Source organism: Ictalurus furcatus, chromosome 1, assembly GCF_023375685.1.
Source record: "Ictalurus furcatus strain D&B chromosome 1, Billie_1.0, whole genome shotgun sequence".
NCBI lineage: Eukaryota > Metazoa > Chordata > Actinopteri > Siluriformes > Ictaluridae > Ictalurus > Ictalurus furcatus.
The window spans coordinates 17154967-17180252 of record NC_071255.1 but is presented as its reverse complement, the minus strand read 5'-3'; the positions used below and the strand labels follow the sequence as shown (position 1 = coordinate 17180252).

General features: G+C 40.1%; 2 protein-coding genes across 6 annotated transcripts in view; one reads left to right on the top strand and one right to left on the bottom strand.

Annotated features, from left to right (window-relative positions):
- Window positions 1–1237: 1237 nt before the first annotated feature.
- LOC128610546 (uncharacterized) lies at window positions 1238–4224 on the top strand. Its single transcript, XM_053629929.1, has 3 exons — window positions 1238–1629; window positions 1719–1849; window positions 1981–4224. The coding sequence occupies exons 1-3, from the start codon at window positions 1442–1444 to the stop codon at window positions 3399–3401; spliced, it is 1740 nt and encodes a 579-aa protein (XP_053485904.1). The 5' UTR covers window positions 1238–1441; the 3' UTR covers window positions 3402–4224.
- Window positions 4225–5090: 866 nt separating this feature from the next.
- myh14 (myosin, heavy chain 14, non-muscle) overlaps window positions 5091–25286 on the bottom strand; it is a 39975-nt gene continuing 19779 nt past the window's right edge. For 3 of the 5 annotated variants that reach the window (XM_053629900.1, XM_053629866.1, XM_053629890.1), the window contains 26 exons: window positions 23623–23744; window positions 23330–23399; window positions 23048–23208; window positions 22788–22896; window positions 22441–22572; window positions 18455–18661; window positions 18235–18372; window positions 17388–17511; window positions 17119–17290; window positions 16811–17023; window positions 16039–16183; window positions 15703–15909; window positions 15345–15449; window positions 14976–15128; window positions 14602–14850; window positions 14271–14483; window positions 13930–14142; window positions 13146–13307; window positions 12840–12968; window positions 12648–12736; window positions 11628–11751; window positions 10581–10789; window positions 10298–10406; window positions 9805–9977; window positions 9500–9526; window positions 5091–8881 (listed from right to left, as the gene is read on the bottom strand). In XM_053629900.1, the coding sequence (XP_053485875.1) occupies window positions 8677–8881; window positions 9500–9526; window positions 9805–9977; window positions 10298–10406; window positions 10581–10789; window positions 11628–11751; window positions 12648–12736; window positions 12840–12968; window positions 13146–13307; window positions 13930–14142; window positions 14271–14483; window positions 14602–14850; window positions 14976–15128; window positions 15345–15449; window positions 15703–15909; window positions 16039–16183; window positions 16811–17023; window positions 17119–17290; window positions 17388–17511; window positions 18235–18372; window positions 18455–18661; window positions 22441–22572; window positions 22788–22896; window positions 23048–23208; window positions 23330–23399; window positions 23623–23744 (3960 nt within the window). In that variant the 3' untranslated portion in view covers window positions 5091–8676. The remainder of the gene's footprint in view (window positions 8882–9499; window positions 9527–9804; window positions 9978–10297; window positions 10407–10580; window positions 10790–11627; window positions 11752–12647; window positions 12737–12839; window positions 12969–13145; window positions 13308–13929; window positions 14143–14270; window positions 14484–14601; window positions 14851–14975; window positions 15129–15344; window positions 15450–15702; window positions 15910–16038; window positions 16184–16810; window positions 17024–17118; window positions 17291–17387; window positions 17512–18234; window positions 18373–18454; window positions 18662–22440; window positions 22573–22787; window positions 22897–23047; window positions 23209–23329; window positions 23400–23622; window positions 23745–25286) is intronic. The other 2 variants (XM_053629875.1, XM_053629882.1) reach the window with 2 other exon arrangements.

Sequence of the window (25286 nt, the reverse complement as noted above, 5' to 3'; positions counted from 1 at the left end):
TTGTTCTTTTATATCTTACTTGAAAGTAAATTTAGTGGATTAATCAGATTAAACAAATTAAAACCAAACAAATGAAAAATTGTGGCCCACCTTAACATCATTTGAATTAATTTAAAAAAAATAGTCGCATTGTATGTTTTGTTCAAAGTGTCATTCCTAACCTTACTAACAAATGCCATGGTAGTGGTAAGAAAGCAAGTGAAAGCACAATAAATTACCCATAACCTATTCATAGATCAATCCTCAGTAGTCTCTTATGTTGAATTTTTTCATAGATACATAAAATTAACAATCCTGCTGTGCATTCGTGTTGAAATGCGAGGGCAATTTGTCTGTAGCAACAAGAAGAGCTCTCCGACTGGAGAATGTGATAATGAGGCCAGGAAATTAAACTGATCAATTAAAGCCTTGTTCAGTTCTTAACTGGTGGGCTTCTGTTTGCTAACACTTAACAAGCGGCCTTTGGTCCTTTTCACAATGCACACAGAGTCCACACGACCAAAGCAGTTGACTCTTAGATAATTGCTCTGCTTTTCTTTCTAGACCTGTCTATAGTCACTTCCTACTCTCTTTGTCAGCAATGTCTTGCCATTCTTAATTTGAAAGGATGACGAAAAACCTTCTTTTAAGTCTTTTCTTCAGAATCCTCAATGCCACTGCACCTCACACTTATTCTTCCTCCCTCTCTCCCTCCCTCTCTCATCGTTTAAGGGTGCATTTATATGTGCGCATGTATGTAACAGCATCGCTTTTGAGTCCATCTATTTTTCAGTTGCCAGACAGTGCAGAGCTAACAAATGCTTGGGACAGGTGAGTAAGGAGATTGGGTTATTTTAAGTTAATTAGTATAATTTTCATAATTCAAATGGCAAATAAGACCGAGGAGCTTTGTGTGTCTTTCATTGGTTGTTATATTCTTCAGTAAGTTTTAGAGAATTTAGCTGATGGTTAGATGAGTGGCTTAATTGTCTGTGGGCATTGTCGTCTTGTTCTGTTCTGTATCTCTTGTTGAGGGTGGAGATTATTTGATGCTTGGATTTGCACAAAATCTGTTTGTGTTGTTTGCAACATATCTACATATTTTGAAAAAAAAAATCTAAACATGATATGATTTAAGTCACTATAAAACTTATATAAAGGAAAATGTCATTAGAATGCCAAGAAACAATATTCAAGACAAATCTTGTGTTTGAACAGTTTGAACATTTGCACCTCCATTTAAAATGTTGAAATTGAAATTTTTAATGTTTTTAAGGTGTTGTTTTAAATACAAATCAGCTGACATTTGCATATTGATAAAACGTTTGTAGCTGCATTGTATTAGTTCATATTTTCAATAAACTATGATATAGCTATTTGAAATAATATCCTCGACTCTCATGTATTAAAAGGAATTAAATGGGTAAAATAACTTTAATCCTGTTCTCCTCTTCTCTAAGAAATGCGTCCATCCAGTGCCATGTCCTTTGAACCGGGGCTGGAACGAGGAGTGCCATGGGGTCGCGACCTTATTACATTTATGACATCAGCAGCTGGCTACATGATGCGGACTTTGCAAAAGCCACGGAAAAACAAGCCATCCAAACGGCAGGTGAACCACCGCAGGTTCCTACACAACATGATCCAGAGGTATATCAAAAGAGAGATTTAATAAAATATTGATCTTGAGCAAATTATTGTTTTCTTTACCAATACTTGCCGTTTTTAAATTCTCATAGGAAATTTGCAGAAATAGAGGCAGCCAATCATCAGCTGGCATCAGCTCTTTTTTCAGTGGACACAGAGTCACAAAGACAATCAGAAGTAAAGTCGAGTCAGAGACATGAATCAGAAAAAAACACGAAAAAAGGTAAAAGGTCTCATATTTATATACATGTAATTACAGTGGATCTGGTAGTAGTTCTGATTCTCAGGATTAGACTTGCTGTGTATCTTGGATCTAGTTGATGATGAAATCTTGTGATCCTTGTTTCCCTGCAGCCACTACTGTCTTTGGTGAAGCTGAAACAAAACACCTGGATGAGGACACTGATACCATAACTTTAGACAGTCTTGTGGCTAACCCTAATGAAAGTGCATTGAAGAGCAAATCTCTGAATAACCTGAACAATGGAAAAGCCAGAAAACAGATAATGGAAGATGGAGAGCAGGTAGAAGATAGCGGCGAGAACTCAACACAAGAAATCACCGACTTTACTGGTGAAAGGGAACAAATTCATTGTGCCTCTGCTGATCTGAGTGACTTGACACCAATTACCAACAACATTCTAGAAGACAGTGTATTTACCTCACTTGAAAGTATTGAAAGAATAACAGAGAATTCACATGCACATGTCCCTAATTCACCTGATGGAGAACAGCAACAACAATATTTAGGGCTGACATTGTTTGATCAATCACCCACTTCACCAGTGTCTCCTTTGTCTTTGAATTCATGTGATTTTGAGGTACAAACACAACCAGACAATGACCACATCTCCCAAATTCAACACACTGCAGAGAGTTTACAGATGGATTTAATGGAGAATAGTGAACTGTTAGACTCAGAAGAGTATTTACAAGAACTTGACCAAATGGACTTGGCTGCAGTTTGGGACATCCACAATGAAGAGGACCTGAGCTGTTTTCAAGATAGCCTTCCATTCCTTAACACGTCACATACAGACCTTGCCATGGATAATCAAGCAACCTGTGGTGATGGAGATATTTGTGGAGGACTGCAGCGGATTACCGCACTGCTCGAAAATTCTGTAAAGAACATTACTTACAGTGTAGAAAACTGTGGATCCAATGGCCACCACGATCAAGCAAGGCAAACTACAGCAACAATGGACTGCTACATGAATCAGCCTGAAATAAGTACAGCAGAAAACAAGGAGGATCACTACTCAAGCACACGTACATGGCCTGTCTCTGAGCAGGGTAACATTTCAAGTCATGTTTTGCAAAAATTTAAACATGACCTGTTAGACCAGACCCAACCTAAAAACTGGGAGCAACATCTCAGTTACTACAATGCACCAAGCGAGCTAAAAGATCGTTATTATACACTGACAGATGAAGAAAAGAAAATGATTGAGTCAGGACCTACTCTAAATCCAAACTTCAATTCCAATCCTTTAACGATCTGCTCCTCAACTGAACACTGGTATGGCTTTGACATTCCACTACAAGCCAACAGTAACTGCATAGGAGACTCATGCTCCTTTTCAAATAATGGAAATAATCAGAATATTCCAAGCTTTGAGGGTGTGGCTCAATCTTTTCCTGCGCCTTATCAAAATCCACACCCTCATGCAGTTTCAACTCCACCACTGAATGATGACTGGCTATTCAGCAACATAGCACCAGAGGTGGACTTTAACAGTATGGTCAGATCACATGGACATACCTACTGTTGAAGGACCTATGAGAAATCAAACTTCACTAATACTTAGCACTCTGGACGAGTAAAACAGATCATTACATAACAAAGAAGCTCAATTAAAAGCTAAAAAGATCCTTTATGAAAAGCACTGTAAAAAACTGTACAAACTCAAAGGACATTATGTATTAATGGAGCCAGTGGTTTTTCCTTGTCTGTATATGTATTCCTCTGATGCACTCACATGCACTATATGGCCAAACTTTGGTGGACACCTGAGCATCACACCTATGTGTACTTTTTGAACATCCCATTCCAGATTCATTCCCACCTTTGCTATTATAATAACCTCCACTCTTCTGGGAAGGCTTTTTGGGAGAGTGGCTGTTGGGATTTGTTAATCAGCAGCAAGAGTATTAATAAGGTTCGGGCACTGATGTTCACTCAGCATTCCAGTTCATCCCAAAGGTGTTCAGTGGGATAAACAGGCCACTCGGCATTCTACCCTTGGCAAACCATGTCTTTATGGATCCTGTTTGTGCACAGGGGCAGTGTCATGCTGGAACAGGTTTGGGCTATACCTTTTACTTCCGGTGAAGGGAAATTGTAATGTTACAGCATACGAAGACATTCTGGAGAAACATATGCCTCCAACTTTGTGGCAGCAGTTTAGTTGAATGCCCACATATGGTATGATGGTCAGTTGTCCACAAGTGTTTGCCATATAATGAATAAAATAAACATGTGCATTGTTCTTTTGTATCATAAATATTGCTGCTTCATTTCGAATGAATGAACTCACATATGTGAGTTTAGGTTACGTTTTCAGTTCTTTCAAGCAAAAACCAAGGAGAGCTGCTACCTCAAGCATTTAAACAGAAATCCACTCAAACCAAATGGAGACTTGAGCACTGATGTTGGCTGGTCAGCAGGTAATTGTCTAGATTTTTATTTTGTAAACAAGCTGTACATTTTTTGGAGCGGATCATTTTTTTTAAAGATACATGCAAGTATTTATTTATTATACTATTCATACTGTATCTTTTTTGACTTGTGTTTTTGGTTATCGTGCATTACGTACTTTTTTTTTTTTCTCTGAAGAATAATAAGAATTATAACTGGGTTTGCGGTCATTTCATTGGAATGTGTTTGTATCTGTATCAGGTTAATATTCAAATTTGTTAACTGTAAAATGTTTTAAACTCAGAAACTGTAAATAAAACTGTAAATAAACCATCAAGGACATGTAAACCTGCATGACCAAGATGCTAAGTCTTTAAAGCCTCAATCAGGAATCACTGTGAACGGTAGGCAGTCGGTACTACAACATTCACAGAACAACATCATTATCAAATATACAGTCATTGGCCACTTTAATAGAAACCCCCTAGACCACTACTCATTCATGCAATTATCCAATCAGCCAATCATGTGACAACAGGGCAATACATAAAATCATGCAGATACAGGTGAAGAGCTTTATGTTCATCTTAAACATCAGAATGGGGAAAAATGTGATCTCAGTGACTTTGACCACGGCATGGTTGTTGATGCCAAACGGGCCGGTTGAGTATCTCAGATACTGTTGATCCCCTGGGATTTACACATTTTCATCCATTCTGATGTTTAATGTGATCTTTAACTAAATCTCTTCACCTGTACCTGCATGATTTTGTGCAACTGTGCCACATGAATGGCTGATTAGATAATTGCATGAATCAGCAAGTGTTACTAATAAAAGTTGCCAGTGAGTGTACAATCTGTTGGACGGAAGGCTTTCCATTGATAAACAAAGGCTTAGCCACAGTTACAGCTTGAGTTTAGACTGTAATGAAAGTTTTGTGAGCAGATTCATATTCAGACACTGATAATATTGGTAATATTGTTCAAATTTTCTATAGTGTATTAGATAAAGAGACTAATCATGTATAATTTATTGAGATAGATTTTCATATTATAGTGTATCTGGAGTTGACATTTTTAAAACGGTAAACTCATTGACTGGCCAATTTATATAAAGCTATGTTTTCAAAATGTAATGAGTATGCCACTGTGAGTGTACTCATTTAAAACAATAGAACGATCCACATATTTCAAAACTAATGACACACAGTATATTCAAATTCACCCCAGTCGGATTTTATTCACATAGTCAAATTAAACAAAAGAAAGCAAAAAAAACAAAAACAAAAAAACAAACAAATAGATCGAAAGTTCCACAGAGGCACAAAACAAAGATGTTTGAGACAGTACCAACTCTGCCATGGAGAAATCCAAATGATATTTTCTGTCCCTGTATTCACTGTTAGATGCTCTTTAGTAATTCAGCAGCCTAGCCTCCTTTTTTCTTAACAAATATAGAAATCTAAGACAAATAGTTAAAAAGTTAAAAGTTAAAAAGTAAAATTTAATTGACTAGAGTTTCTGAAGGGTCAATTTTTTTTTTTACATTACAGTTTCCTATACCAAATACAGGAGAATATTACATGTAGGCTCAATGTTACATTTAGAATAAATATTAAGGTCCACTTAGATGTGAGGGCCAAGAGCATCTTTAAAGTGTACTTTTCAAGTGTGTAATTTCATTTTCTAATTAAAACAGGCAAAACCAAAAAGCCCGTCTTTAAGTTTAAAATGTTAAAGTGAATATAAATCAATTGGGACAAAAACACATGGCTAAGTTATGACAACATTTATTATGAGGGTAGATTTATCAGTCAAAATATTCTCCCATAATACTGATGAGAATATATCGTGAACAGTGTCAGCTAAACACAATTGCCAGTATGGGTCCTGAACAATAGGTGCTGGTAAACATGTTGTACCTGTAGTTTACCAGCCTTTACAGCACCAGTGCATCAAAATGACTGTTATTGCACAAAGAAACAGCTTTAGCAAACAACACAGAGCAGGCGGACAAAGAGGCCAACCTTACTACATCTTCATTTTCACAACATGTCTAATAAATTATAGGTACAAGATTGCAGTGGATTGTTTGGTCCTAAACCTAAAACCTTTTTTGTGAACAAATATGAACGTCATTTTAGTACATTTAAGTAACAATTAACTTCTGTAAAACTGTAACAGTGTCATAACATTTATATTCTAATTCACATAAGGAAAGAAATGGTGTCTAAAATGGTCTAGAAGTCTAGAAATATCTAGAAGTGTCTAAAATGGAAAAAAATGTACAAGAGCAGCTTTTTATTTGAGGTGAATATAATAGATGTTACACTAATGCAAAGGACTTGTTTGTCAGACCTCTTAAAGAAGACGTTCAGCAGAGATTTAGAGAGTCTTCTGTGTGGTTTAATGCACTTCATTGTTAAAGTTACTAACCACACTGTGACATTAAAGCATATATAATCAGGAAAAACAATTTATAAGGCTCTGTCACATAGGTACCATCTTTTCTCACATTAAGATCTCTGACTAAAAAAACTTTTATACCCTCACTTCCATCAAACAGCTACAAGAGATGTCTTAAAAATGTGATCTAACTTGCAATACCTCATTCTTGGTGCAGGCAATAAATTAGGATTAGGTCCTGGGTATTGAAACTGCCACTGAGTTTCGCTTTAAATTACATGTACTTTCTACCTATCTATCTAACTACTTATGTTAATATCCCTTTTTCAACCCATATGCCATCAATTTGGTAAAACATAAAGCTTTCGTCCATAAATGTTTTACTTGTTATGAAAAGAAATGTCATACTGATAAACCCAAAGGTATTTTTAAAATGGCATAGTGCACAGGATGACCATTTGTTAAAGTTTTTTTTTAAAATCCGCAATGACAAATTCTTTTCTTTGCTACCACTGTAGATTTAGTGTACTTGTTTCAAAATGCACATAATTGTACACAGTGTTCTCCCTTAGGATCTCTGTCTGCATTAATGTTACACTGCAAAGTATAAGCAACATGACATTCAAAACATGAATAAATAACTTGGATAATGAGAATATATAGACTGACATTACGGTTAAGCAGACTGAAACTGGGAGTGACAGGATGTAAGAAGTACTTTAAAAAATCTCATTTAACTGCTCACAGTCTACATAACGCATGTACTCACTTCAGAACTGACCATCTAAAAAAAAAAAAAGCAAGGTCAGTGTTTAAGATACTCAAGAACAGGATGTAACACAAAATTGAAAAAAGAAAAAAAAAAGCCTTGCTACCCAGGAGTTCTGAATATTACCTATGATTATAACCTAACATTATTTCATATTGTACTTTTGGAAAACACTTCTTAAAATGAATATTATTGTGTTCCTTGTACAACATTTTGAAAGTGTTGAACATTTTCAATACCATTTGAGCCAATAATAACTATCACTGAATTATTACTTCTACTACTAATATTCATGAATTTTATCAAAGTGAATTCACAAATGTGATCTAATTTACTGTCTTCAAATGTTTCATTTTTGTCCTACATGAATCTGTTTTTGGATTGTAATTTTGTATGATCCATCTTACTGTTCCTGTGTTTATACCAAAAAATGTCAAAGCTAGCATGCCTGGCTCATATTTAGATATTTCACAGTAAATCATTTTCTCTCTTTCACTTTCTTGTTGATATGAAAATGTCTGTTTATATGAATAAAATCATCCTTACTAAATCACATTTGATTAAAAAAAGTTAATTTCTCTATTATAACAATTTGAAGTTGATACCAACTGATATCAAAGACAAATACTTTTTTGTTAAAAATTTCAATTCCCAATTCCTAAAATCAATTTCAGATAAAGTGAGAGAGAGAAAGCCTGAAAGTAATACTGCAGATTAATCATTCATGCAAGCATGGCCAATGAGAGTTTGCCTTACCATGGCTCTGTATTTGAAGAATGTCTGGTTGCGTTTTTTTTTTAAACATTTTTTGATTGCCATCATAAACATGTAGATTGCCCTTAAATACATGGCTTACGGTTGACTGCAAAAGCACATAGGGTTTGTGCAGCTATCTCACACATCTCTAAACTCATCTGAGACCTCTAAATCGTGAGAGTGCATGTTGCCACATTAAGCCTGATACACACTGCACTGATATGTGGCTTCTCTGATATACTTTAATGCTATTTTTCCTTAGAACGTTAGGAAAAGTAGCTGGATTTCCACTTATTCAATGTCAGCATATGACTGATTTCAGTAGTACTAGTATTATTTCCTCTGTGAACACTCATGTGCATCTTCAATATAATAACTTCTGCCTTGGCTGCAGAGGTATAGTCAATACAGTGTGCGCTGTGTCAGTTTATAGAGTAGTCTGTTCGTCTATTCCTTCTATCGTTCACCTATCTGCCCATCATTCCCCCCTCTGCTGAGTCGCATCTGTGACGCTGTATGGGGGAGGGGGGCCCAGGGCACTATCGGAGGGCACAGGGGTTCCTGGAAGGCCACTGGAGGGCGTAGGTGAGGCAGGAGGCTCTTCAGAATCAGAGTTCTCCTGTGAGAGGTCATCCACCAGAGCTCTCCGACCTCCACGTACAGAGAGAGGGAGCGGAGCACGTCTGAGAAAGAAAGACAGAGATATCAAGGGGAGAACAGATATGCAAAATGAGAATGTGCATTGATGAATGATTTTGTATAATCTATCATCTATACAGAAAAGCAGAGCAAAAGGAGCCAGGAAAGAAATTCCAACTATTGTTTTATATGCGATTACTGCAGGAAATCAGAGTTTACAAGCACTTGAGTTGTAAACGGTGACTGAGTGTACATGAGCCACTCTGTAATCAGATTTCTTTCAGTAATGTCACTAGTAAACAGAGCCAAAGCCTCAGTTAAGGTAATGTACTGCACCTCAATAAAAATGACTACAGTAAAAGATAAACAGGAAAAAATAATCATCAAAACACTTAACAGACAAACTTTTTCCCTCCTTAAAATTTGTGCAGGTGTTAAAAAAAGACAGGTATTTGATCTACGAAGTAAAAGCTAACAAAAATCCAGGTGACTAAAAGTCCAGATTTCTTGAAATATTTGAAAAATCAGATTCCAGCCGAAATGACTGGATTATTAGTGTGCACGAAATGCAATAATTGCAAGCAAAGGTAGTTTTCAATGAAAGGTAGTGATAAAAAGCACACAGGCACATGCCCACACAGACACACACAATAAAAACCTACTTGGCGCCTTTGGGTTGTTCTGTGCTGCTGAGTGGGTATAGGAGTCAATATACATACATAGACAAAAGGAAACACACACACATACACACACACACACATACACACATGCAAATATGTTAGATATGAATGAACCATGCAGATACAAATATAAAGACATATCGAAACATGACAGTTAAGTAACACACATAAATAAAAAAGCATTATGTTTTAATACAGTACTGAAACAGTGTACAGTAACATCACATGTCCGCACATGTTCACATTCACATCTCTCTCTGCAGCACGGAGCCGCTGCGCCTGGTTACCTGAGCTGGGAGCGCAGAGTGTTGAGTTCTCGTGTCATGCTCTGCATGCTGTCACCCATTTCTTCGAGCTCCCGTTGCAGTTTTCTGCGCTGGGCGTTTGTGCGTGAATTCTCCTCCTCCACCTCCTCCAGCTGCCTCTTCAGCTGCCGCAGACGCCCCACTGACTTGTCCAGCTGCATGCAGAGACAACACAAACTGAAATACAGGCTGAGAATTTTTTTGCATTGAAGGAAGTAAAGAAACAACCTAAAATGTTTTGGTTTAGGGTATACCACATTACAGATTTTTGCAGTGCCTAAACTGTAAAATCCATACTTATGCAAGACATAATATTTCAGATGTTCACCATAATATACTGAACTATTAATAAATAATTAATTACTAACTAACTGATAGGAAAAGTATGCAGTTTGGAGTGTGGTACTTGTGTAAAAAAACACTGTACACTGTACAAAAGAGTTAAAAGAGACCACAGTGAACTCTGGGAGCGTACCTGCTCTCTGTACTGGTCTGCATGTCTCCTCTCATCCTCTACCTGCATAACTACTTCCTTAAGCTTCTTCTCCGTTTTCCTCACCAGCTTGTTGGCCATCGCACGCTCCCTGACAGACAAAAGACACTCAATACAGCACCTCTGTGTTCTATACAGAGTTACATTTCTGGACAAATATCCTCCTGTATTTAATGGATTCAAATAACCTATAATGGTAGTAACTTTATCAAGCAAAGTTTCATGTGAATTCGCTCATCTTTTACATGAGGCATACGACACGCACTGTCTTTCCTGTTCCAGCTGTTCCTCCATGTTTTCAATTTTCGACTCCAGAGCAGCAACACTGACGCGGTGTTTGCCCCTCACAGCTGCTTCCAGCTCCGTCAGCCTGGTCTTCAACTCCTTATTTTGCCTCTCAAGACTCTCTCGTGCCCCCTCACTCTTCTGCACCAGAGTCCTCTCCCCCGCCAGCTGCACTGTCAGAGTCTCCACCTGGTACAGAGAGAAACAGACCGGGAAACAGATTTGTTTTAGAAGACCATCTGAAACACTGTAATGTTTGAGAGATATGACAGATTTTACTCTGACATTATTAGATGTGCTTGAGAATGTTTGAAAGTTTGCATTATCTGGCTTTGATCGCAGGCAGCTGTGTCAATAGGATTCCAAATATAAATAACATTTGTTAATAACACGGTTGAATTCTCAAGTCTGACTGGTAATAGCTCAGCTCTAACAGAAGTTCTGGCTACTGCTCTAATGTTATTGTTTTTATAGTAAAAACTTACACAGAGACGTGTACCGTATAGAGGATGCTCCACATAAACAAATGTTAACAATGCATATTCATCGATATGGTAACATCTTCTGTCAGAAAATATTTATTTAGCATTTTTGGCAGGAGTCTCCAGTATCAGCACTTTGTAACAGTCAGAGGTAAAGCTGGGGAGGAGTCTTCAGATGGAGGGTTTTGCAATTTCCCACTAAAACGACATTCTATGTTCTTTTACATCTTATTAACGTCAAGAAAGAGAAAAAAGAGCAGCTGGTGACAGAATGATTGTTTCTAACGTCAAGGATGTTGATTATTTTTCTATAACAGCACAGTCTGTCATGTTCCTTTCATTGCTAAACTCAGCTCAGCACTGAGTTTATGTTACTGTTAAGTTATGGTTTATTTAAGTGGATTATTTTTTATATTTATGCTGTTTTGTTGTTTATTTTATTAGTTTGAGAAATTGACAAATATCTCAGCAAAGGCTATTGCATGCTTTATTTTTTATGGCTCAAATGACTGTTTATTACAAATTTGGATTTTAGTAGCGTGTACCTGCAGCGTGGTCTTCCTGTGCCTCTCAGCCATGAGCTCAGCATTGCTCTGCTCCTCCTCCAAATCTTCCTCCAGCTGACTGATCCTCATCTCCAGACGTCTCTTTTCATCACACAGAGCCGTCCTGTGAAGGAAAAGCGATATTACATACATACAGAAACTAAAGTTAAAGTATACTTTTATTGTCTCCGAAAGGAAATTTATGGACTCCATGTTGCTGCATAGACATATAATAGACAAACAGACAAATAATAATAACGGTAGTAATAATAAAAATAAATAAAACTAATTATCAAGATAAGCACTTATTAAGCATTTGCACAGATACAGGTACAAAGGATTTCTTGTATCTGTTTAATTTGCACAAGCAGTTCATACTGTGGATACAAGAAGTGAGTTTGATCACCTAAAATCTTCTGCACCTGATTAAGAACGCATTTCTCATATAAATCTTGAAGATTAAGATGTTCTTCTTGCCCAACACATTTTCAGTGCCGCCAATGCCAAGTGCACCAATTTAGATTTAAGCTGTACAGGTAGGTTCTCAAACCATACCGTAATACCATACCTAACAATCCTGTCTAAAACAGCTTTATAAAACAACATCATCATCTTCTTGTTAACCACATAAAGACATAATCTGTGTAAAAAGGTCTGGTCGAGTGCAAAACCCATTCAGTGTATGTTTTCCATGTAAGTGAACTGTCTATGTAAACTCCCAAATACTTGTAAGTCTGCGTTTGAGTAATGAGTTGGTCACATACTTGATGATGGTCACCTATACATTTTGGGTCGAATACAATCTCCTCTGTTTTCTTTGTATTTATTATTAACTTATTGTTATCACACCAGTTAACAAACCGGCTTATTTCTGACTGGTAGATGGTGCTATTATTGTCTTGCACATAGAGTAAACTTAACATGGCAGTGTCATCTGAATATTTAAAAATATAGTTTTGTGAAAGCTTACTTGAGCATAAACTAGCATCAACTTTTACACCTACATGACACTGTACTTACTTCCCACTGGCGGTGTTGAGAATCTCTTCAGACAGCTCGTCTCGCTCCTGCTGAGCCTGTCTCCTCAACCTCTCAGACACGGCCATCTCCTGAGAGACACAGAGCACCCCACATGTTCATGATTAAGGAAAGTGCCCTTTACCTTCATTCAAGTTCACATTTAAACACAAACGACTAAGACGTATTACGCACCTCTGTCAGCTGCAGCAGCTCGGCCTCTAGAGTCTGCAGGCGCTTCTCGCTGTCTTTTGATTGGACAATAATTTCATCTCGAGCTATCTTGGTCTCGTCCAACTCCCGCAACACCTCCTTCATCTGAGTCTAAGCAGACAAACAGAACACGTTGTGGCCACAACCATCCTGCTTACAGAACTACGTTAGTCTCAATCAGAACATTTTGGCAAATGTTGATGTGATCTGGGACCACTTTCTCTTACACACACATTTGTATTTAACTGCAAATAATAATCTACGAATGCAACAAAAATTCGGTATTACCTGGAGTCGTTTTATCTGCCTGAGAGCCTCCTCTCTTCCCCGAGTAGCTGCCTCCACTTGAGCCTCAGCCTCTTGGAGCTCTGCCTCCATCTGCTTCTTGATGGATAGTGCTTGAGCTCTCTGACTCTTCTCTTCTTCTAACAGAGTTTCTAACTCACGCACCTACAGAGAGACAGCGTGAATGACAGAATTGTTTTTTTTAGAAAGTAATAATAATCACTTCTTGCATAGACCAGTTATGTATAAGTTGGATCCAACATAAACATTTCTGGTACTGAATGTATAACAAGACCAAACTGTTTGACAGTTCAAGACTCACCTTCACATCACAGTATGTCATTTCAGAAATACCAAATCAGCTTGTTAATCTCATTAACCCATAAGTTTAATTGAAGGGCATCACTATTCTGGAGATGCCAGCGCTTCAGCACCAGAAACAGCAACAGAAACAAAACCGATCTTTCATATGTATCGGGTGGAGGTACGCTAAAACACACACATGACTGGAAAGTGTTCAACATCCTAATCATCCTAAGTGAGTGTCTCATCAGGAGGAGGATAAAAACAACACTTTTTGAGAAGTATCTGCCTGCTCCTGACCAAATTCATTTCAAACCTTCCGCAGCTCTTCCCACTGAGATCAGGTGATGAACTTCTCTGACCCATTTTCATTCTCATTTCCATCCAGTTATACATGATGTATGTTTAAATCTGGATGTTTAAGTCTGTGTTCATATTTTGTCTCTGAACAGTACTGCATCACAACTCATCTACGAAAGGATACCTGTTTGTTAAGGGCCCGTCTCTTCTCCTCTCCTTTCTCTTCTTTGGCGCTGATCTCACGCTCAAACTGGGCTCGGAGCGCCTGCAGTGTGACCTCTAGCCGGAGACGCGAGTTCTCTGCCTCAGCCAGCTCCTCTTCTAGCTCCTGGGTCTGCTCTCTCAGCGACTGTGCCTCCACCTCTAGAGCATGCCGAGAACGCTCCAGTTCATGCACCTGACAGAGAAAGTTGAATCACAGGTAATAAGTCACAGGTAAATAAAGTGCTGTATAAAGAGGGTGCCAGTTGAGTCTTTGTTAATAATACGATTTGTGAGTATTGTATACGTGAGCGTAAGCCATACGTTCTTGCCCACATCATCCTGGGCATTGACGAGCTGCTCCATGTCGAGACGAAGCTGCTTATTGGTTCTCTCAAGCTCATCACGCTGCTCTGACGCTTCCTGTAAAGCTCGAGACAGAGCCAGGAAGCGGGTCTCTTTCTCACGGCTCTCAGCTTCTGCTCGGTCTCGCTCTTCGGCCAGTCGTGCACTCACTGCCTTCTCCTCTGCTAGACACTACAGAAGTCACAGGTTAAAGATATAGCAAAGCAGGTTAGGATGGTTACGGTTGTCATTGATAGCAGATTTTTTGTCTTCTATCTATCTAATCACCACCAATCCATTCAGCTCTAACCTGATCAAATTTCTTCTGTCTCTTTTCCAGAGCAGTGCAGTTCTGTCTCTCTCTTTGCAAGGCAATGGTCATGTCTTCTATCTCCTCCCTCAGGCGCTCCTTCTGGCGCTCCACTCGCTCCCTCTCCTCTTCTTTGGCTCTCTCTCTTTGCATGGCGCTCTCTAGCTCCCTCTGTAGTTTTCTCCTGCTCTCCTCTCCTGCTTCCACAGCTGCATTCACTTCTTCTAACTGTCTCTTCAGCTCAAAAAGCTGAGCACAAGAAGGAAAGAATTTTTTTTTTTAAATGACAGGTATATGAAACAACTAGAAAACAGCACATAAACCCCAAAGAACGTAAAGAGAACATGTATGCCTATGTGTGTGGAAATATGCACCTGTTGAGTGTACGTTTGGATCTGGCGTGCGAGTTCTCTGGTTTTTCCTTCCTCCTCCTCCACCCTCTCCGTCAGAGCTGCTTTCTCATCCTCCAGAGCTCGCACACGGGATCCAAGTGCCAGCTTCTGACGCGTCTCATCCTGCAGCAGCTCCTGCAGCAGCACCACACACACATACACACACACCTTTATTTAGCACAGGCCTACTGCAATCGCATAACAGTTTCTGTGATAGGGAGTGCAGTTAAAAAAAAAAAAAGAGTTCACATACTGGCTAATATCAGAAACACGCGTAACTCTTAAGAAGTATCATCTCAAACTTCTCCTCGTGTGAGTCAGAAAGCACCAGCGTGAACACACATAACTTACCTGAGCATCATGTAGTTGACTCTCCAGACTGCTGACCTCTTTGCTCAAACGATGGGATTTGGAGTCAGATGCAGACAGAGAGCTGGACAGAGAGTCTATCTCCAACTGAAATGAAATTGTTCCGCAGAGACAGACATACATACATGGTTACCATCAAAATATCCCCAAGTTTCAAATATAAGCCAGTATAATATCATATGTTTAGTAGTATTACTGTAACATATTCCACTATCCAGATGTTCTTATGAAATCTAAACAATCTGTTATTGAGACTAATCCATACAATACACATAGGAAACATATTTTAATACAATGCTCATGATTCCATCACTTGTCCAACTTGTCTCCTCCTCTATACCTGAAGTTTATGGAGCCTGTCCTCCCTCTCCTCCCTCTCTCTCTCGGCCTGGGCCAGGCGGGCTGTGAGCTCTTGCAGCTGCCCCTCAGCTCTCTTCCTTGCTCTCTCGCTCTCCATCTTGCCCCCCTGCAGGGTCTTTAGCTCAGCTGTCAGGTTCCCGCGCTCCTCCTCCAGTACAGCCTTCGCCTTCTCCAGAGACTGACGCGACTGAAGTCACACAGCACAGTTACAGCACAACTGACACACGTAATCATACTGTATGTGGATAAAATAAACTACCTTAATAACACTGTGACAGCACTTATAGGTTTACAGAACTCAGAAGCACACACTCACTCGCTTGGCATTGTCCAGCTGCTCCTGCAGGGAGTCGATGGCTGCGCTATGTTTGACTCGCATCTCTGAGAGCTGGGCTTCATGACGCCGTGTGTCCTCTTCAACCAGTCTCTGCAGTTCTCCCAACTCAGCCTCACGCCGAGACCTACACACACAAAACAAGTAAACAGATACAATTTATGTGGCTGTTCATGGGTAGAAATTAAAGCACCTGTGATGACAGGTTATAAAGGAGGGGTGTTACGTTTAAAATCTATCAGTTCAAATTCCGTTTTCCAGGAAACTTAGATGAACTTATCTAACTGCATCTTATGTAAATACACCTCTTTCTAACCCAACACCTTTTCCACAATTATGCCACTCTGTGCAAGGTTACTGGCTGTGGTAGTATGTGATCTTATGCCTTATTTTTGTTTATTTATTTAAGATCATGAACATAATTTGCAGTCTTTCCTCTGCTTCCAGTGGCTAGCTCAAGTACAATAGCAAAATGGCAATTTTGCATTAATGTAAAAAAGGCACATTCATGAATTGGTCCTAAATTGAAATAAATGCAGTGAATGAAGAGCACCCTGTTAGACCCTGCATGAGATATGTTCCCATTTTATTACTCATAATTATATATTTTTTTATTTTATTTTTTTAATCTGAATTTACAAATACAGCTAAACTACTTATTTGGGTTTTTTGGCTACAATACAAAATGCAACAAAGTGAAATAACTGGATCCTGTTACTATGTCTTTCCAAAACATACACACACACACACACACCTGAGCTCTTGCTGGGCAGCAGTTGTGTCCAATGTGTCCTCCAGTTCTGTCCTCAGAGCCTCCAATTCCTCGCCAAGATCCCGTCTCTGCTTCTCGGCCCTCTCTCTCATCCCTCGTTCATTCTCTACCTCTTCCTTCAGCTCAGATACTTGAGACATGGCCTCCCTAAGAGCCCGCTGTGCCTCCGCACGTCGAGCCCCCTCCTCCTCCAAACTAATGCACCCACAAACACACAAAATAGATGATTTGAAGATGATGAGTCCAGCAGCCTCTGTGTAATCCATGTGTGTGTGTCTGTGTGTGTTTACCGTGTCTGTAGTGTGGTTATCTCTTTCTCTCTGTTAGCCAGGCTGCCTCTGAGTTCTGTAACAATCAGACCCATTTCAGCGAGCTGCTCTTGGGCCTCGGCTGCCTCACCCTCCATGCGCCTCCTCCATTTCTCCTGCTCAAGACGGCTCTGCTCTTCCCGCTTCAGGCGCTCTGATGAAGAAGCCATGTGAGTAGGCAAAATCAAAAATAAAATCACTGATAAGGATTCTGCATTCATGGTGTATGCTAAAGGAAAAATTACTGTTACCTTCTAGGTCAGCGATAACAGCTTCCTGTTTGTTCTTGAGCTTGTTGAGGCTCTTCACTTTTTCCTCCTCTTCAGTCAGTTGGTCAGCCACCTCATTCAGCCTTTCCTCCAACTGCTTTTTCTCCTGATAAGAGAAGGAGAAACAGACATGGTAGAGGAGGAGGAGAGCAGAAGGGAAGCCATCACTAGCCAAGCCACGGTAACATAAGCCTATAAATATAGCAAGGCTAATTTAAAAAGAATCATTAAAAGTGCATTTTAGTGCAAGGATTGTCAGAAAAGCATAGTCTTTTAGAGTAGCATAGTCTTAAAGAGTATAAATTAAGCATGACTCCTCGTCCTGACTGACTGGATGTTTATATATTGTTTGGAATTTAGTGGTGTAGTGGGTAGCATGGCTTTTTCAGTATCACACATTCACATCGGTGTCTTAGGTTTGAGCCTCAGCTTGAACATTTGCTTTTCCCCCTGTTTGCAGCCTGGAGACCACAATAAAGACCAGAGTATTTTTCTCTGAGAAATTATTTTATTGACAGCTAGGCAAATACGACAAGAATGTTGCCAAATAAAAAACTATGTCTTCAATAAAAATCACTGACCCCACCTTATTCAGAGCCAGCCTGGATAGAGACTATAAATACTAAAATGCTGATTAGTTAGTTCATATTATATCCAACCTACACACAATAAGAGCACCGCTTAAGCCGTAAGCACTTAAACTGGAGAGAATATTAGGGTTCTATTAAAAGTGTTGGAAATGAATGCATAATGCACAGTTTTCTTTCATTATTCCCTATTCTGCACTATTTACTCAAAGATGTAGTAATATGCATTTTTTCTTTAAGACCTTGTTCAGTCTGTCTCTCTGCTCGGCAGCAGTCATGGTCTCATTCTCCAGACTTTTCACTTTGGTTTCTAGAGTAACTTTCTCCAGCAGGAGCCGCTGCCTCGCCCCTTCCTCCTCCTCCAACTGCTCTTCTAAATCCTGAGAGGGAGGGAGAAATGATTTAGGAACACATCATGAACAGCACAGCCTTCAGACTGATAGAAAACAGTAGTACACACACCTGTACATGTTGCTGCATTCGTTTTTTCTCATTGGCTAGCTGTGCACCCCTCTCTTCCTCTTCCTCCAATCGGCCCTCAAGTTCCCCCAGAACCTCCTCCAGCTCCTGCTTACGGCTGGCCAGCCGTGCTCTCATCTCCTCAGCCTCGGCAAATAACTCCGCCTCTGCCTGAAGCTGGTCTGTGAGGACTGACTTCTCTTCCAACAGCTGACAGGTGATAGATAGATGGAATACAGCAAAAAGAAAGCTATAACAGTGAATATAATTGTCTGAGCAGTGATTAAACCTATAGATCATGGGTCATCAACTGTCAGACCATGGTCTGGATGTGGACCTAAAAAAGTATTTCAGCTGACAGAAATGAGTACTTGATAAACACCATAGCAAAGTCAATACCTATATGAAAAAAACCAGATGTAGTCAAGTCAATTCAAGTATATCATTTACACAGTAAGCCAACACACACACACACACACACACACACATATATATATATATATATATATATATATAAATACATATGTGTGTGTGTGTGTGTGTGTGTGTATATATATTGTCGCGACGGACAGCCTCGTGCCAAACACACCATCAGCCGGAAGGACCGTCACGGTGGGGCGGGACCGTCGACGCTACACCGGCCGGTGATTGGGGAGTCCGTCAGGGAAATTCCACCACTCAGGCGACGGCGGAAGAGGATAAAAGGACGCTCTTCCGCCCGTGCAAGGAGAACGGCTAAGAGACAGACTCCGTGCGCGCTCTTCAGCAGCATAGAGGCACTCCAACCTTTAGCACGACGGTATCCTCTCGCTAATCTCTTTCTCTCTCTCTCTCCTTCTCTCCCCGAAGTTGCAAGTGCGGACGAGACCGCCGGGTAGTGAGATCGCGTTCGACGGTGGATGACGGCACGGGAAACCCACACACACCTCTCGGGAACCCCGACACGCCCTCGAGAACGTCACAACGCCAGCCACACCCCCATAAAACCCCTCACACTCACACACACTCACCTCCTCACTACAGACAGCTCCCACACAGACAAATAAAACCCCCGTTTTGACTGAAACCTGTCTCTTGTGGGTCTGTGCTCCGCCCTTCCCCGGGCTAATTCCCCTACAATATATATATATGTGTATGTATTGGCTTATTGTGTGAATGATAAACTTGAATATATATATTTATTTACACACACACACACACACACACACACACACTGAAATACTTGTGGTGACAAGGGACAAGGAAGCTGTTCACATAAGGTCACGATCTCGCTGGCAGATGGCGCTGCGGCGGCGATGTGCACGGAGAGCCGGAGGGTGCGTACGTGCATGAACCAGAGCGAGCACATGCTCGCGAGTTATGTATGAACTATGGAGACTTTGTTTACAACGGACATGTGCGTTTGTTTCTGTTTTGTCTCCTCCTTGTTTAGTAATTGGTTGTGTTTCGAGGGTGTGTATTGTTTGTTACCAGCTGTCTGCGTTTAAGGTAAATGACATTTGTTATTTAAACCCTTCGTGTTGTTGCGCACTCCGCGCAGTATTAAATGAGTTAAATGGGTAATGGTGCCACACGGTAGTGTTTCCATGCCTGTTCTAGTTTCGTGTTTCATGCCTCAGTTCTAGTTAAATGATAGATGAGTAAATGTTCAAATATGTAATGGTGCCACGCGGTAGTGTTTCCATGCCCTGATCTGGTTTCATGTTTCACACCTCGATTCTAGTTAAATGTGTAAATGTGTAATTGTGCTAAGCGGTAGCGTTTCCATGTCTTGTTCTAGTTTCGTTTTTCATGCCTTAGTTCTAGTTAAATGATAAACAAGTCTACGGTTATGTTAGTGCTAACTACGTTGATGCTAAGCAGTCGTGTCTTCGTGTCATGTGTTTGTTCCATGCTTTAAATCTAATTTCATGTTTAAGACCTCGAATATATCCTTTCCAGTTTAGGCCGCGATTTCTGTTTGTTGAGCTCTGGTGTGTAAATAAAGACTTTCATCTGCAATTGCTTCCGTTTAGAGTCCAATTAACCATGGAAGCAGCAGGAGAGCATCAAGACGGTAGATACACGGATTACTGGCCCCGTTTCTTGTCAGTGCAGTTCTTTCAGAGGACCGCCGCCGAACTCCCGCCAGAGACATCGGGATTGGGGAGCTACCCGATGATGTTCCTCTGCCAATACCAGGTGTATTTCTGTCCTGTCCCACCGAGGAAGCTGTCCCGCTGTCCTTCCTGCCAAGGAAGCTGTCCCGCTGTCCTGTTCCGCTGAGAAAGCTGTCCTGCTGTCCTGTCCACTGAGGAAGCTGTTTGTCCCGCCGAGAACGTCGCCACGCATTCCAGGTCCAACAGAGGACGTCACCCCCCGTTCCAGCCCCGCTGAAGTAGGGGTTCCGCCTGTCTGCTTCATGGCAGAGGCCACTCAGTCTCCTGGTGCAGCGAAGGACAGGTTACCCAGGGGACCAGGACCGCCATTGGAGGGGAGTGTTCTTTGGACGGGGGTTCTGACATGATCTCGCCGGCAGATGCTGCTGCAGAGGCGATGTGCACGGAGAGCCGGAGGGCGTGAGCGTACACGAACCAGAGCGAGAACATGCTCACGAGTTATGTATGAACTATGGAGATTTTGTTTACAACGGACATGTGCGTTTGTTTCTGTTTTGTCTCCTCCTTGATTAGTCATTGGTTGTTTTTTGAGGGTGTGTATTGATTGTTACCAGCTGTCGGCGTTTAAGGTAACTGACATTTGTTATTTAAACCCCTAGCATTGCTGCGCACTTTGCGCAGTATTAAATGAGTTAAATGGTTAATGGTGCCACGAGGTAGTGTTTCCATGCCCTGCTCTGGTTTCATGTTTCACGCCTCGGTTCTAGTTAAATGTGTAAATGTGTAATTGTGCTAAGCGGTAGCGTTTCCATGTCTTGTTCTAGTTTCGTGTTTCATGCCTTAGTTCTAGTTAAATGATACATGAGTAAATGTTTAAATGTGTAGTGTGCCACGTGGTAGTGTTTCCATGTCCGGTTCTAGTTTCATGTTTCGTGCCTCAGTTCTAGTTAAATGATAAACAAGTCTACGGTTATGTTAGTGCTAATTAACTTGATGCTAAGCGGTCGTGTCTTCGTGTCGTGTGTGTTCCATGCTTTAAATCTAATTTCATGTTTAAGACCTCGAGTATATCCCTTCCAGTTTAGACCGCGATTTCTGTTTGTTGAGTTCTGGTGTGTAAATAAAGACTTTCATCTGCAATCGCTTCCATTTAGAGTCCATTCGTAACACATAACAGAATATATAGACACCAACAACACACACCCTAGGGCACATAAGACGTACTCACATGCACACACAGGGCAAGAGCATAGAAAAATAATTTTTAAAAATCTACAATACAATAAACAATATGGAGTTCAGTGACTACATTTCTAAACATGAACCTGCTCTATTTCTGTAGCAGATTGTCTGTTGTGGTTTATCCAGTGACTTGCATTTATATCAATTAAGGCAAGAGCCTTGCTACAGGCCTTTTACAGACACAGCGTTTGAGGAAACTGTTGCCATGGTTTGTTAAAAAAACAAAACAAAAACAGAATATTTAAACGTGAATGGACAAAGTATACATTTATTCTCCCTTCCTCAAATTCAGAATAGATGTCTTTCATATTTTGAGTCTGTGTTAATCAAAAGTGATATTGTGAAGCACCATTATGAATTAAAATATACCAAACTGTCTCATTTATAGCGTAAACTAATTATAAATGTATGGACGTTTGTAAGCAAGAAGTTTTACGTAATTGGACCTTCACAAATTTTAGTTAATACCCTTGTCTATAAATGATTCAGAGCTTTGAATACAGGTGTAATGATGAATCCGGGTGGGTAACTCAACCCTGAATACCGTACTAATTTAGCTCATTTAAGCAGTAGTTGTCAAGACTGGAACAATTGGGACACAGAGGAGAAAAGAGAGAGGAGTGAAAGAGACATGATAACTTGTTGTACCTGTTGGTGTTTCCTCTCCAGTTCTACATAGTCATGCTCCACTTTGCTCAGGTTATCTTTGGCTTTCTGAAGCTGTGCCTCTCGAGCCTGAATTTCCTCGTCTTGACGAGTCACCTGCAGCAGCGGCTTCACCTGGGCACAGACATAAAATGTAAAAAGCCTAAGTAACTAATCCTTAACAGTGGAGTAAATTAAGCACTTGTTCTGGATAAACAGTGTATGAAAATTATGAAATGTTATCCTATATCCTTTTGACTCGTATTGACAATATGAATACTTGTGATCCGTTGCAGTATGACGCAGTGATCACAAAACTGTGGACTGGTGCTAACTGTGCTGTTTATTACCTTGGTGAAGAGTCTCCACCACTGCCAGTTGCGTAGCTTCAGGTAGGCAGCACAGTTTCTCTGCATCACACGCAGTGCACTTAGCTGCTGTTGCTTCTTCTGGAAAGCTCTAACAGAAGAATAAAGCATTTAATGCAAATATGCCAAAATCAAAATATGCTAAATAAAACTCTTATTAATATTGTCATGATGCAATATTGTAAATACTCCCATTTTTTAAAAAAAATTCTACAAACCAACCAACAAACCCGAAGACACACCTTCTAGCAAGGTATCCACGTGCAGCACTTTGAAATCGGATTATGGTGTCAGTGATTTTCAGATCTCTCTCTTCCTCCAGGTGTGCCAGCACTCCAGCTCGGAAAAACACTTTACTCTGCCCCACCCGGAACAAATTCCCGTCCAGCTCCAGAGCCCTGATCTGAACACAGTTACACAACACTTCCTGTCTTAATAACAACTGTACAGCACAAAAACACAACAGCCATAAATTCCTTTACATTGAGTAGATCTACACTAAAGGTTTTAATTCTAGCACTCACCATAAGCTCAGAGGCCTGCTTTCCATCCATGAAGGTACGAGGTATAGCATTGGGAGTCAGTATCTCATACCTAACAGACAGCAGCAAGGTTGTAAGAGGATGTAATAAAGAAGCTTTTCCTAGAGCTTTTCAAAGATTCTACTTGAAAACAATTAGCCCACTCTCATTACACTCATATAATGTAAGTCATTTTGTAAAGAGAGAGAGAACCTGAGCAGGACAGCCTGAGTAGGAGTCTGAGGAGAATCTAGGTGGCTGTGCTCACACAGTCAAGCAGAGAAACACACACAGACCTTTGTCTGAACTCCTGGAAGGGGATACGGTTGGGGAAGCCTTGTCTGCAGATTCTGATCCCCTCCAGCACTCCATTACATCTAAGCTGATCCAAGACCAGGTGAGGGGTCAACTTCCCTGCCTTATAAGAGAGAGAGAGAGAGAGAGAGAGAGAGAGAGATGCAGAGTTAACATTACATGTGTGATATGTAAGGAACACACAATAGGGTGTGCTGCTATAGGAAAATAATCCACAATGGGGTAGTGTGATGTGGGCCGATGCCAAGTGGATATACTATTACCAAATTATTATTATTATTATTATTATTATTATTTTATTCCTCTTTGTCAACTGTCTTTTAAAAATTTTGTTGTACCCTCTCTTGTCTGCCCTGAAGACTCTCCCATGGCTGAAAGCTTACTGATGCCTTAAATAAATGTAAAAGAAACACCTCCTTACAGAAAGAGCCCACCATATCAATAATGATATGTTTTTTCTTGTTACATAACAGCATGTTTTTAATGTGGTATTAAATGCCACTAGGAATGAGTTGTTACTATAGAAACAGCAACATACAGTTATGTGAAAAAATAAGCACATAACCACTCATGTCAATTGTTGGCTTTTTTTGACATATTTGGACAAGCAAACATTTGATCCTCTTTGAAACAGTGCCTATTAATAAAGTTGATACACTCTATCAAATGACACATAAAATTTACCTTTTGTAGTAATTTTCACAATTTAAATGAACAAAAAAGTCACATGGAGATCAGTCACATGGAAAAAGAAAGTACACCTTCAAATCCATAAAATTAGAATCAGGTGTTGAAGATTGGGTGCCAGTGATTAGAAGCTGCTTAGGGAGTGCAGGTGGAACAGATCTTATTTATACCCTTCTCAAATCTAGTGTCTGGTGTTCCCTTTGTTATTGAGGTGTGTGGTGTCTTCATACCAAGATATAAAGAGTTCTGTAAGGCCTTCAGAAGAAAAGGTTGTGGATGCCTAGGAGTCTGGCAAGGGATTTAAAAAGATCTCCAAATTATTTGAAATACATCATTACCCTGTAAGATACATATTATACAAATGGTACTGCTTTAAAATGACTGCCATTTGTCCAGGACTGGACGTCCCAGAAATTCAGCCCAAGAGCAGACCGTCTGATGCAAAAAAAGTCTCCAAGAACCCCAAAAATTTCATCAAAGGATCTGCTAGTAAGTCTTGCAGCTGTTGGTGTCAAAGTGCATGCTTCTACAATCAGAAAGATATTGTAGAAATTTGACCTGCATGGGAAGTGTGCCAGGAAAAAGCCTTTTGTAAGACTACAGTTTTCCAGTGAGCATATAGGCAAAGACCAGGCTTTTTCGAATAATGTGCTCTGGAGAGGTGAATCAAAGATAGAGATGTTTGGCCACAGTAACAGCAGACATGTTTGGCACAGACCAAAGACAGCTTTTCAAGAAAAGCGCCTCATACCAACTGTGAAGCATGGTGGTGGAAATGTTATTGTTTGGGGTTGCTTAGCTGCCTCAGGGACTGGACAGCTTGCATTTAATGATTCAATTATGAATTTTGCATCATATTTTATCTTTAAGAGTGCTTAAAAATAATATAAGGCCATCTGTCCAAAAGTTGAAACTGAACTGAAAGTGGACCTCTCAACAGGATAATGATCCTAGGCAC

Bases quoted from the DNA above. Each gene is read 5' to 3' on its own strand.
- LOC128610546 (XM_053629929.1), top strand. From the start codon at position 1,442: ATGCGTCCATCCAGTGCCATGTCCTTTGAACCGGGGCTGGAACGAGGA. The intron at 1,630-1,718 runs GTATATCAAAAG...AAATTCTCATAG, and splicing joins CTACACAACATGATCCAGAG to GAAATTTGCAGAAATAGAGG. The intron at 1,850-1,980 runs GTAAAAGGTCTC...GTTTCCCTGCAG, and splicing joins AGAAAAAAACACGAAAAAAG to CCACTACTGTCTTTGGTGAA.